The 13,313-nt window shown below is 38.8% G+C and overlaps 1 protein-coding gene across 5 annotated transcripts in view; it reads right to left on the reverse strand.

Moving 5' to 3' along the window:
- Positions 1–10,156, reverse strand: part of Abca6 (ATP-binding cassette, sub-family A (ABC1), member 6) — a 77,139-nt gene extending 66,983 nt beyond the window's left edge. For 3 of the 5 annotated variants that reach the window (NM_147218.2, NM_001166556.1, NM_001166557.1), the window contains exons 1-7: positions 9,952–10,156; positions 8,778–8,884; positions 6,726–6,930; positions 5,646–5,804; positions 3,598–3,701; positions 2,547–2,773; positions 1–56 (exon numbers count right to left, since the gene is read on the reverse strand). The exon at positions 1–56 is cut by the window's left edge. In NM_147218.2, the coding sequence (NP_671751.2) occupies positions 1–56; positions 2,547–2,773; positions 3,598–3,701; positions 5,646–5,804; positions 6,726–6,930; positions 8,778–8,873 (847 nt within the window). In that variant the 5' untranslated portion in view covers positions 8,874–8,884; positions 9,952–10,156. The other 2 variants (XM_006534413.2, XM_006534414.2) reach the window with 2 other exon arrangements.
- Between the last annotated feature and the right edge of the window lie 3,157 nt (positions 10,157–13,313).

Genomic DNA, 13,313 nt, shown 5'->3' on the forward strand with positions numbered 1-13,313 from the left:
CAATGAATATGGAAATAATAAAGATGAAGCCAACATAGATTAAGCCCCAGGACAGCCTAAACAAAGACAAAAGGTGTTTAAGTTAGTTAGCCCTTTAAATAAATATCTTTTAAATCTATCAAAGCATCTCAGGTACAACACTATTATTCTTGAATGTGCCCCTGGTTTAATAACTATGATATTGATAACATGGCAGAAGTACACTGTGTATACTCTCCTTTATCACAATTCTCCATCTTTTTCCCCCTAAGGTAATCAATATGACAAACTTCCTGATTATGAGTCCCATGCACTCTGATTGCCATTACCACACAGTAATGGCCGACACCAAATATTAGGGTAGCATCATTCAGTGAAAAGAATGTCACAACCAATTAAGAGACTATGAACCAAAGTATGGCTTTGTTGGTGCCTGGAGGCCAGGCATCCATACGTACCTATTGCACAGATACTACGAGCATGGTATAAACCATTTATTTCATGCTGTAGGTATTATATGTAACTTGCCTTTATCATTCAACATTATCTACTATAAATGGAGCTTATGATATTGCATTATACTAACATACTCCAGTGTTCTTCTGAAATTAAACAATTGTTTCCTATTTTTCTTTCCGTTATAACAATGCAGAGAATCTTATTACATTTGTCTTTATGTAAGATGTAGGAGAATATCTCTAAGGTGAAATTACTGAATTATTAAAGTTTATGTCATCAGTCTTATTAGTTATTACCAAATGGCCCTACTTGCAAAGCTGGAAGGAGACTTAAGAGCTGATGGTCAGTCAGATGTCAATCAAAGGCCTCTACAAGCATGAAAAGCTTGAGGGCCTCTGCAGGGAACACTACCATACTTCTTCCCAGAAGATGGAAAACCCACAGCTTCATTGGTGCCATCACACGTTTCCTAACCCTGGTATTTCCTTACTGGAATAGGTATAAGTTATGGCACACATTTACATCTTTCACGTTTGTATTACTCTTCTTTAGATGTGTTGGAGTTCACACTGTTGACAAGGTATTAAAGAACAACATGTGTTAGATAAGACAAGACTATGAGGGTGCGTGAGTCCAAGCTTCTCACCTACAAATAATAGGACTGTACTCCCTCTTACTAGCTAACGGGTTAATTTCACAAAATAAATCATTAACAGGGTATAAATGGGGCTGCAGGCATCCATTCTGTCCAGAGTTCTTTCCTCTGTTTCAAACCATATAACTAATAAGAACGCATCCCCTGCAGAATGCAGCATAACAAAAGGTGCAAGCTTTGCAACCCTGCACCCTGGTAAAATATGTTTAGCTGGATTTACTACTTATTTAACTTTTTAATCTTATATCATTATAACAAATTGGTCTGTGTTAGAAACACATGAGCTGCTAAACTGGTCAATAAATAATGATTCATCCTCTCCATGAAGTTTTAGCATTCCACACACATAGTTTTGGGGCTTGGGGGAGGGCAGTTGTTTGTTAACATACATTTTAAGTGGTGTGTGTTTGAGTTTTCTTTAGCTTTGGTTTATCAAGAAGGGTCTCAGTGTCTCTCTCTGTACATCTCAGGCAGCTCAAACATTCCCCATCTTCCTATGTCCACCTACGCAATGCTAAGATTGTACGTCTGCACTGTCTGCCCAACCAAGTGTTTGCTTGATCTGAGTAATATACCGAGAATTACCCCTTAAGAATCAATATCAAAACCTGTCATGTTTCTTTTAAGCTAAAATAAATGCATGATTTTCCCTTATACCTGGCAATATATATCTTGTCACTGATATTAAATTCTGTGGTTTGCTTCTGAGGAATTTAGACCTTATACATTATTTGCATTTCTATCAACTAAACTCTCACTATTTTCATAGGTCTTTTTTTTTTCCTATGAAAAGCATTCACCTTTATACTATGTCACAGATGCATAAATAGATGTGTTCAGGTATACATACAAACATACATATGTATTTCAAAATTACTTCTAAGTGTTTGTGGGGTGAGGTAAAGTACGAATATTAATGTATAATTCAAGCTCTGCTGAGTCCTCCCTACCCACCAGCCTATGTTGTATGTCCTGGTCATATTGCACCACATAACATACAACATTTACATGCTTCAACATCCCTGGTTGGCCATGCCCATGAACATCACGTCTGCTTCCCAAGGCTATTTTCTTCAAATGAGGAAGTATGGAGAAGGCAGCTAATAACTAGGAGGTCAGGTAGAAATGCCATCAGGTCTCCTGCCCTAAGGCCCGGCCCTGGCATTCACTGTCTCCCATACACTGGGCAGCTAACTAACTGCCTCATTTCCACTTGCCTTTTCTTTCCTCATCTACAACCTTGACGAGGGCACCTCGATCATAGACGTTGCAAAGGAACAAGCCAGCATTAAAATCATGCTCACTGAGTTCCTTCTATCTTCCATGGAAGATGTAACAAAGACTAAATCCAATAGTGAGCACGGACAACAAGTAGCCCACATGTCAAAGGCAACCCGTGGCGTTGCAAAACAATAACACTTCTGCTGTCCCGCGCTCTCAATCTCGGACTCACCAGAATGCAGAGTCTTGTAGACCCATGACTTTCATGACCTCCTTACACTGTTTTCTCTCTTTAGTAACATTGCTGGATGCAAAATATATAAACGAGGAGAAATAAAGCAAGCAGAACAAGATAAAAATTTCGTAATCCGAAAGATCTCTAGGAATGAAAGGTAATGTCTTCATATTGATCCCATCGATGGACATCAGCTCCTCCATCACCGAGTGGTTTGTTGTGACCTAGGGAAAGACAAAAGCAAACAGAAAATAGAGGATTTAATTTGACAGAGCTAGAATAAGCCTTGGAGGTTGGGCTTATACCAGTTTCCTAGTTGGAATGCTGTAGTAGTCCAGTCTCACAAAATGTTCACCATTAGAGGGAACTGGGTATGTTGACTTGCAAGGCTTCTGTGAAGCATTGCAGAACTAGGCAAGGGGGAGGAGGAATGGGATGAGGAACTATGGGATGGCGACCAAGAAGTAGGTGGGGGGGCGATGGCTGGAATGTAAATAACCAAAATAATAAAAATATAAGGAAACTGTAAATCAGGGGGGTTGTCTAAATATTCTCTGTCATAAAATCTGGTCTACATAATTTCTAGTTTGAGTGCACCCCTCTACAATGCAGGGGGCAAACTTCATCCTCAGCGTGATGTTAGAGGTAGGATGTTTAGGGAAGTAAGTCACGGAACCTCACCCACCCTCATGGATAGAGGAGTGACTCATCAAAGACTTGGCAAGCGCGTCCTAATGTGCAATTTGCCCTTTTGCTCCTCTGCCAAGTCAGAACACGGTGTCCTTCTTCTTTGCCCTTTCGTCCCTTCGGCTGTGTAAAAACTGCTAGGCTGTGACAGCCACGAGGCATGGGCTTGTTGAGGCCCAAGCAACCATACACTCGCTAGATTTGAGAGCTATGAAAAATAACCATGTTCTTTATGAGATGCCCAGCCTTGGCGTGGAGTTACTGTGGGACAAATAAACTGGGACAGCATCTTTCGTTAAAAATGTTGATGCCTCTGAAGTGAATCGTGGTAACCACTGAAACTTTCCAATCGAGCACTTACTTCTATAATCCCAGCGTTAATGGCGGTTTGTAAAGCTACGAAGCCTCTTTCCCAGTATTTGGAAAGTGAACAGAACGCCTGAGAATGCGTATCCCAGCAATGAGCTGTAAAAACAAGGAAAAGTATAACCATCATTAGGGGATAAAGGAAGGCTGGGAATGAGGAACAAAAGCATGAGAGAAAATGATGGGGAGAAGACTCTGCTAGATAGAGCTTTTAACCTCATACAGAAGATGGGCATGGTGGTGTACCTGTGACACTAGTACTCAGGAAGCAGAAAAATAAGGCTTCTGGGCTAGCCTTGGGTATGCCGTAACCCTACCTCAAGCAAAGCAAATAAACAAGCTAATAAAGTAATTTTGAGATGAGGCAGACATGTTAAGATGAAGGGTGTATAGTGTAGAAGCTACTCTGACACACACCATGAGGGGAGAGAGAGAACAACACCAGCTACCTGAGACACAAAAAACAAGGTTTTAAAGTTTCTATATCAAACACACACACACACACACACACACACACACACTACACCAACACTAACACCAACACCAACACCACACACCAATCCCCAATTCAGTACCTAGAAGTCTAAAGTGAATATGTGCGTAAGAAGAAATTTTGTCCCAAATTAACCTGGAATTAATTATCATAGCAAAATGCACACCTCCCGCCACGAAGTGGAGTTGTTTATGAGATGCAGTATTTGAAGACTCCTGGCAAGATACTGCACTACGGACATGTAATGATTAAGACAAAGGAGTATGGCCCTTTCTGGGGGGTGGGGGAAAGAACCAAAAAATGGGGGAGGCCACCACTTATATTCTGGAAGTCTCGGGAACTATCTTTCTAATAGTTTCATGTGGTCTCTCCTGTGCGGTAGTGTTGAGAATATCGCTTTCTACTCTGCATTTGAGTGTCTCTGGATAATCCTTTTGCTAGAAGGGACAAGACTCACAGATCTGTGATAATTTTATTTATAAAAAATCGCTTGTCCCTTTACCCTATTCTCATCACAAAAATGGCTTTATCCCCAAAGGGACTTCCTTACCACCTTAAATTCTAAAGTAGCTCTATTGTCTCTACCATCTTATCTCATTTGTGTATCTTTTTTAACCTCCTGCCTCTGAGGAGAACAATACAGACAAACAGGCTCCATGGTTTTTAATTCACTGAATTCTGCAAGAACTGGCTGAAGAATATGTAGTCTGCATGCGGCACATGAACAGTATTAGTGTGCACACGGCACATGAGTAGTATTAGTGTGCATAAGGCAAGTAAGTGAATAGTATTATTAGTCTGCACACAGCATATGAGTGGTGGTAAAGCACCAATTCTACAGATTACACCAATTTTATGTCCTCCATGTCTTTTAACCCATAAGCCTTTCTCCTTTTCCTGCTTCTGCTGTCATCTAAGCAGCTATCTGGTTTCATTACATTCTTCCTGGACTTCTTACAACCCAAATTCTCTGGGCTGTATCAGGAATGCTTTCATGTAATCTTGGATAACTTTCCACAAGCTTGCCTTAAATAAAGTACTTCAGTGGCTATTTGTGACCTAGTTTATGAGATACTAAAGGGGACCCTAACCCTTCTGTGGCTGCAAAAGCATTGTCCCTCACATGGCGTGGCTTTTCATGCTTTTCCTCCAGCATTTGATAAGACACCATCATACACCATTATCCTACTAGGACATGGTATCTCCAGTTCCTCTCCCTTGCTCTCCCTTTGGTCTTAATGTAAAAGGACCCTAATTCAACAGTCCGTTCGGAATCCTGGGTCTGAGTTACAAGTGCAAGTCCCATCCCTTGCCCTCATTATCCGGTCCTTGCCTACTCAACCGCAACCTCATCCAACATTGAGATCCAACCATCATTGCCTTAATCCTGTGAGCTCAAAAGATACGTCCTGAAGTATCCTACAGTGCTGCGAAATCAACTTCTAAAATGAAGACAAGTGCAGTCATAAAAAGTGCCCTCCCAACCTACCCGTTCCTTCTTTTCAAAAACATACAGGCTGTCACAATAGGATTATATATTAGAAAGTCACCTAATAAGTCCTCTTTCAAAAATGGATTTCCATACATCCTGAGGACTTTTAATTGGTAAGAGAAACTGTCATTAAAGATGACTCCTAAAGCGTCCGGTATATTGTGCAGAAGAACTTCATCCAAGTCTTCTATACTTGGTACCCCGATGATTCTTGTTCCTGTGGAGTAGAAGATGAAAACAGGTGTGCTGGATTAGGTAGCATCCCACCACAACAGAATGAAAGACGAGACTGAACCGTTTGATAGACTTTTCCACTTAAACGAAGCAAACTAAAGGGCAACCTAGAAAATATTACTTTACTGTTTCAAAGTGTCCACTTGTGCAAGAGAACTACATATTTTAATCAGACAAGTTACAGATAGTGAAATCATGCCTCTTGAGTATAAGAGTAACCGATCTCTGATGATTAAAGAATTTAGTCTGAAGCAAAAACAACTTACATGACTGCAGTCTTATGCAGAAACAAAGGAAACAAACAGACTTTACAACAACCATAGATTTAATTAGTTAGGAATTTAATATTAAAGAATAAATAGTCAGACTATACCCAGGTTGCTCATAAATGAAATACATGTTTTCTTTGTCTTCATCACAAAATGGGCCCAACTGAAAACCACAAGCTTTAAAGGCTTTGCATTCAATACTATATATAGGAGAGAATATCACCTTCAGATTATACATAACTGGTATTCATACTTATGAACTTATTGTTAAATAGCCATCATCTAAGTACTTAGATTTTTAGCAAATTATAAATATTGATCGTTGCATATTCATGCTAAAAGCATACAGATTCATAGGAGCTACATTTCTCCGAGTTGCTGTTTTGAAAATTTGTAAGTTTCTTGCTTTGTTATGCTCCAAGACAAACACAGGCTTCCATAAATTGGACCCCCATTAGGCTGAAAAAGATTAAGATCTTGTAAAAGAAAAATAAAAGCCTACGTAGATTATATGGTATCTTGATACTCGAATTTATTAGATGTATGTTTAACTGGAACTTCAAACTAATACGTGCATATATTTTAAACACTATAAACCAATGAGACTAATTGTTTTTTCTCAATAGTATATTTACCTTTCATAGTTGGAGCAAATGTTGTTTTGTTCATTATCTGCTGGGTTATGTTAGAGATCGGTGTATATACAACTACTAGAGAAGATCCATTAAATTCATTTAGACTTCCAAGATCCTGAGGAGGGACTTCGAGGACCTGAATATTTCTTGCCAAGTAGGAAAACAGACCCATATGCAGTCCTATAATAATTGGTATGCTCCATTCCTATAAAACAGTTTTTTCAAAGAGGAAACGATGAGCCTAGATTTGTTTCCCTTCAAATTGGTCAATGCTAAAGAACTTTGGAGACAAGTTCAAATTTTCCATGTAATTGGTTTCTCATTGCTGTTCATCTTCAGGGAGAAGAAAACTCAGTAAAGGATGTACACTGAGGTAGCAGTCGCCTGCATCGCTCTCTGATCTAAAGTTTTTGTTAAGTCACGAACGACTTCCTTAGTCATCTGGAAACTTAATGGTATACTTAATAGTGTGAAAATCTCGATCGCCCAGAAAGCCAATTCTAGACATAAGGCACAAATGTTCCACATAGAATTCATGCTGGCAAATCACAATGTTTCTGGGTAGTTATCATATTCTTATTAGGAACAAAAGGAAATTCAGGCTGGGCATGGTGGTGCATGCCTTTAATCTCAGCAGCACTAGGGAGACATAGTCAGATGAAGTGCTTGTGAGTTTGAGGCCAGTCTGCTCTACAAAGCAAGTCCAGACCAGCCAGGGCTCTGTTATACAGTGAAACTCTGTCTTAAAGGAAGAAAGAAAGAGAGAAAAAGAGGAAGAGAGGAAGAGGAGAGGAAGGAAGGAAGGAAGGAAGGAAGAGAAAGAAAGAAAAAAGGAAGGAAGGAAGGAAGGAAGGAAGGAAGGAAGGGAGGAAGAAAGAGAGGAAGAGAGAGAGGAAAAGAGAGAGAGAAACGAAATTAGTAGAAACTGCATGGGAGATACTCTCCAGTAAATCAAGCATAGCAATAATTTCTTCTTGATATGTTGCTAGAACACACTTCTTTTAGGCCCAAGAACACCTCTCCCTCATCTGACAAACATACCAGAAAAATATGAAGCAAACAGTTACCACAAAGCACTCTCAAGACAATGTATAAAGAGAAGATTCCGTTGAATTTTTACATTAATAAACATTTCAACTTAACAATGCCAGACTTTATTTGAACAAATCACTTACGTCCTCATCTTTGGAATTCACTTTTAAATATTGACACTATGTTCATTTTTTTAAGTGACCACTTTAAGTTCATATAGTATAAATGACTTGAAACCTGTAGGTTTTGACTAGAGCATACTCTTAGATACAATGGGAATAGAAGACTGAGTTTTTTTTCCTATGGAAAATGGGCAGACACAGTACACGCCACCCCCAGGCCTGTGTGCAGACCCAACCTACTATACTCTCTGCCTCAATTCTCCCTCCTTGCCTTATGAGTAATCCAGCGGCGGCTACCAGGACCAGAGGAGATGGCAGATTCCCAGATGAGGAAACCTAGATCCCTGGATAAAGGGAAATAGTCTTTCTCTCACCGGCTTGCTTCTCTTCTATACTGACTGTACTAAAAATTATAAGAACTGAACATCTGTCACAGGGAAGCCACTGAAGTTTGTACTGTTCGCCACTTCTCAAAGCATTGGCTTAGTACGTTACTCTTTTATATCCTTGGAAACAACCTTTACGTAGAAAATCAATAGTTTTGGATATAAAACGATAATATTAAAATTTTCTCAATTTATACTTACTAACTTTGTATCCCACTGTAGAGTATGGGATGGCTTAACCTTTGCTGCAATTTTACCATACAATTTAATTTTTCCTTTATCCCTTTAAAAAATTATATATATATATATATATATATATATATATATATTACTAAGTTCTATGGTATTGGTCACAGACCGTTATGAGTTTCTCAATCAAACAAACATAGATAGAAGTACCTACCTCAAAAGTAATAACTATAGCCTGCTGGTTAAGCTGTAATCTTTGAAATATTATTTGAAACTCAGGTGGGGAAAGGAGGCTGAGGAGAGGGTGGAATGTCTGCACCTACCAATAAGCTCTCTCTCTTCCTCCGCCATTTCTTGAGCAGAATCTTGTGCAGAAGGGCGCGGGTCTGCTGGCGCACGTGCACACTTAGCTCCTTCATACTTGCCTCACCTGCTCATTAAGCAAACAAACAATAAACCAAAACCAGAAGCGGAGTTGGAAAAACCTTGACTCTATTTCTGACTCAAATATTTACCACACTTAAGAACTATAATGCAATGTAAAATATTAATGCAACGATTTAAGACTAAATTTACCTCAAATGCATTCTCTTTAAGCTATGTGGAGGGACGGGTGACGGTGATGATAGGGCGTGGTTATCATCACACTTCTACAATAAAACAGAACATTCCAATGGGGGGGGGGGACGCCATTAGGGTGCAGAACACATATAATAATATTTTAGATCAGAATTCAATGATGTGAATAAAGTAATCTCTTGGTTTCACCCCATCAACACTCATTTTTGTTCCTTGCATTTTAGGAAAAAAAAAAAACTAAACAAATCAACAACAAAATTTTGATTGCTTAAACTCGCCTGAATGATAAATTCATCGGATACAATCCCAGTGAAATATGTTCATAATACTTATCTTCAGATTTAAATATAATAAAAATTTAACTGAATAACTCTTACCAGAAGAACTGAGCTTTAAAATAATAATCAATACTCGAAATTACTTGATTCTGACTCACCAGAAGAATAAGGCTTCTCTCAACTTTGTAAATAGAAATGACACTCAAAATGCAGAAAGCAAAGTTCAAAATAAGTTAGGAAGGAAGGAAGGAAGGAAGGAAGGAAGGAAGGAAGGAAGGAAGGAAGGAAGGAAAAAAGAAAGAAAGAAAAAGAAGAGAGAGAACATAGTTTTACCCAGCAATTTTTCAAATAAACAAATTTTAAAACCCATTTTAGTTTTCATGATCTTTCAATTTAATCTTTCCTAAATTTACATGACAAAATGCAATACAGTTCTTTCCTTGGCTACAATGGAAGCAAGCTAGAATCTACAGCTGTATTTTCGAAATAAAATTCGGTTGGGGCGGGGGAAATAAAAATTAGCTCTTAAATCACTTTAAGATACTTAAGTGTCTACAAACCATCTGAATAACAGATTGAACTTGGCAATATCCACCCATTTATTCGGCAGAGCACAAAAACAGCAGTAAGCTTCACTCACTACTGAGGAATATTCGCACTCCCGGAACAGGCAGGCTTCTTTTCCTAGTGCATCCCTTTGAGCACTTTCTCTCCTTCCGTAAACATTTCTTAAGTAGGTGGCTGCTCTCCGCGGTTCCTTTGCACACTGCTTTCCGAAAGGGGATGTGGTCACTCCAGGCTGCACATGATGAATCTGTTTTGTTTTCTGTGTCCTCTCTCTCTCTCTCTCTCTCCTGGGAAAACCCTGTTCTGTGATTGGTTGAGAATAAAACAAACCCTGTGTCTGTTCATTCACCCCCTTTCAACTCCGGAAAAAATAAAGCAGATAAGGAAAACTTGCTCAAGCCCTTCAGATATGATGAGATCAAGATTGGAAAGAAGACAAAAAATCAAAATAAAACAAAACAAAAACAAAAACAAAAAAAAAAAAAAACCAACCCAACAACAACAACAAAAACCCTAGAATAAAAATGTTATCTAAGGACTTGTATGAGAAATACAAGTTTTCATGATTTCTCACTCTGCATAGCTAAACATAGACGTCAGTTTTCAATTTGGCAAACTCACACTAACTGGGAAAAGTTGCTGAAGCTGGGAGTTTCTCTTCTTTTCTATTTTTTCCTTTAAAGGTAAAGCAATCCCTATCTCTGCCTTGGAGATAGTCTGACGGTAGACAAATGAAATACTATTTTAAAACATGTTTCTCCTACTCTGGTCACAGCTGTGTGGGATTTTATGGGTTAAGTACATTAATAAAATAGATTTATCTTGTGACTAAAATACATAAAAGATTTCCAATTTTTATGCACTAATACTAGCCTACCTGAACTCCATTCTGTCCTTGCTGCACAGTGTATCTGAAAGGCACTGAAAACTTTTGACCCGCCACAGCAAATGTCAAAACAGAAAAAGCGAAGTCCAGGAGTTGAGAAATCTCAAATATTTGTCAGGACTCTTTTATCCACATGTGTTACTAAATCTAAATCAGAGAGATGTTCCAGAGTATAGGGGACAAGTTTAAGACAGTAACAGTTCCAGCCATGATAATATACTTGGCAGTTAATTCTACTTTTAAAAGTAGACACAAGTGAAATAGCGTGCCTTTTATCTTGAAAACTGTCAAAACAAACATGTTAACAAGGGTATTCTAAAGGCCTCAGGACTGTAGGGGGAAAATGTCACAACACTTAAAAAATTTGTTTCGATAGTAGAACGAATCTTTTGAAGTAGCCTAGAATATAATTCAGATTTCTATTAATTTTATTGCCATAGTTGTTTGATTCTTTATATTCTATTTTTTGGTAGCTAATGCTTAATGAAAAGTTCTTTCTTAGAAGTTTTATATTGTGCATTTAATTGCTAGGGTTTTTTTTTTAATTTCTTGTTTGTCTGTTTTGCGCTCATAAATTACATCCTAACCCCAGTTTCCTCTACTTCCACTCCTTCCAGTCCCTCCCCCACATCTCCCCTCTTCCCAAGTTCTAGTCCTCCTCCATTTCCCTTCAGAAAGGAGCAGGCCTCCCAGGGATAGCAATCAAATAGGCCATAAAAGTTCAGTAAGTCTAGGCGCATGCACTCATAGGCTCAGCGCATGCATTCATATCAAGGCTGGATGAGTCGAGCCAACAGGAGGAGAAGGGTCCCAAGGGTGGGCAAAAGAGTCAGAGGCAAATCTTTTTTTATTCTGCTTTTCTTAAAATTTTATTAAAACTCACAGCTTTAATAACATCAATTTCTTAAATATATTTACTGCTTTCTCGCTGTTTTATGTATGTGTTTTATTGGCCTATTTTTCTCATATTTATTTGAGATAGTGTCTCTCACTGAATTGGAGCTAGGCTGTTCTCTTTAATATGCCTCATTTATTGTGGTGACACTATTTTTAACTTTGAATGTAAAGATAATCCTACAAATAGCGACCTAACATGATGAGGAAGACAGACGCAGCCTCCAGCTAGGACCTGGAAATATTGGGAAAAATATATTCCAAGTTAGAAATTGAGATGTATAACTAAACTTAAAAATAATGAATAAAGGGTGGTGGCGCACGCCTTTAATCCCAGCACTTGGGAGGCAGAGGCAGGCAGATTTCTGGGTTCGAGGCCAGCCTGGTCTACAAAGTGAGTTCCAGGACAGCCAGGGTTATACAGAGAAACCCTGTCTCAAAAAACAAAAACCAAAAAACAAAAACAAAACAAAAAACAAAAACAAAAACAAAACAAAACAAAACAAAACAAAACAAACAAACAAAAAAGAATAAAGGATACTAAAAAGTAATAAACAATTGGAAAACTAAGTGAAGAGTGAGGGTATACCCAGTAGGTTCTAAAACCAAAAAGAGAATTTAAAATTTCGTCATGAGTAGCATTTCAGGTAACGAAGTACATCTGGAATATATTGGATTAAGATCTAGGCCTCTGGTGTCTCAGTTTTTCTGTGATTCAGTCTTTAACACTGACAGGTGGACAATCTACAACTCATTTTCCTACAAGAATCTAGGTGTGCTGCATGACTGCTAAATACAGTCTAGAAAAAAAAATCTCACATCTTCTATTCCAGGGAAGAATATGGATATAGATGTTTTGTCCAATCACTGCGATATATAGAAAATGAAAACCCAGGGATAGAGAGGTGGCTTAGAGGGTAAACGCATGTGCTCAGATCCCAACACCAATATAAACAAACAGAATGAGACCGCGCATGTGCGTACGAGCTACCACTACAGAGGACTTACTGATGCTTACTGGCCGCTTACTGGCCTCCAGCTCAGCAAATCCAGCCAGAGACTCTGTCTCAAAGAAATAAGGCAGAGCATGATAAAGCGGACACCTAGCGCTTTTCTCTGGCCTCCTCTGGCATTCCATCCACACATGTGTACACACATGACATTCGTGCACGTAACATACGCGTTTAGATTTTTTTCTTTTATTTTTTTGAGATGATTATATAGTGCGCCACTGCGTCCCGATCCTTTCTCCCTCCAAACATTCCCATCCAGCCCGCTTTCAAATCCATGGCCTCTTTTTCATTAATTCGTGTTACAACACAATTTTTAAAGATAAATAATACATGCCTCTCCCATACAATACATTCTGATCACAGTTTTCCCTCTCTCCGCTCATCCCAGTTCTCCCTCCCTTTCCCGCCCCCGGCCCCCAGATCGACTTCCTCCATTTCCCTACTGAAAAGAGCAGGCTTCCAAGAGACAAAAATTAATCAGGACAAAACAAAATATAATGAAACAAGGTAAAAGCCCTCATATCAAGACTGGACATGGCAACTCAATAGGAGGAAAAGAGTCCCAGGAGCAGAGTCATCTAAAGAGTCCCAAAGAGTCACCCCTCTCACTGTTAGGAGTCAGACAAAAAGCACCAAGGTAAC

Source organism: Mus musculus, chromosome 11 (genome assembly GCF_000001635.26).
Source record: "Mus musculus strain C57BL/6J chromosome 11, GRCm38.p6 C57BL/6J".
Lineage (NCBI taxonomy): Eukaryota > Metazoa > Chordata > Mammalia > Rodentia > Muridae > Mus > Mus musculus.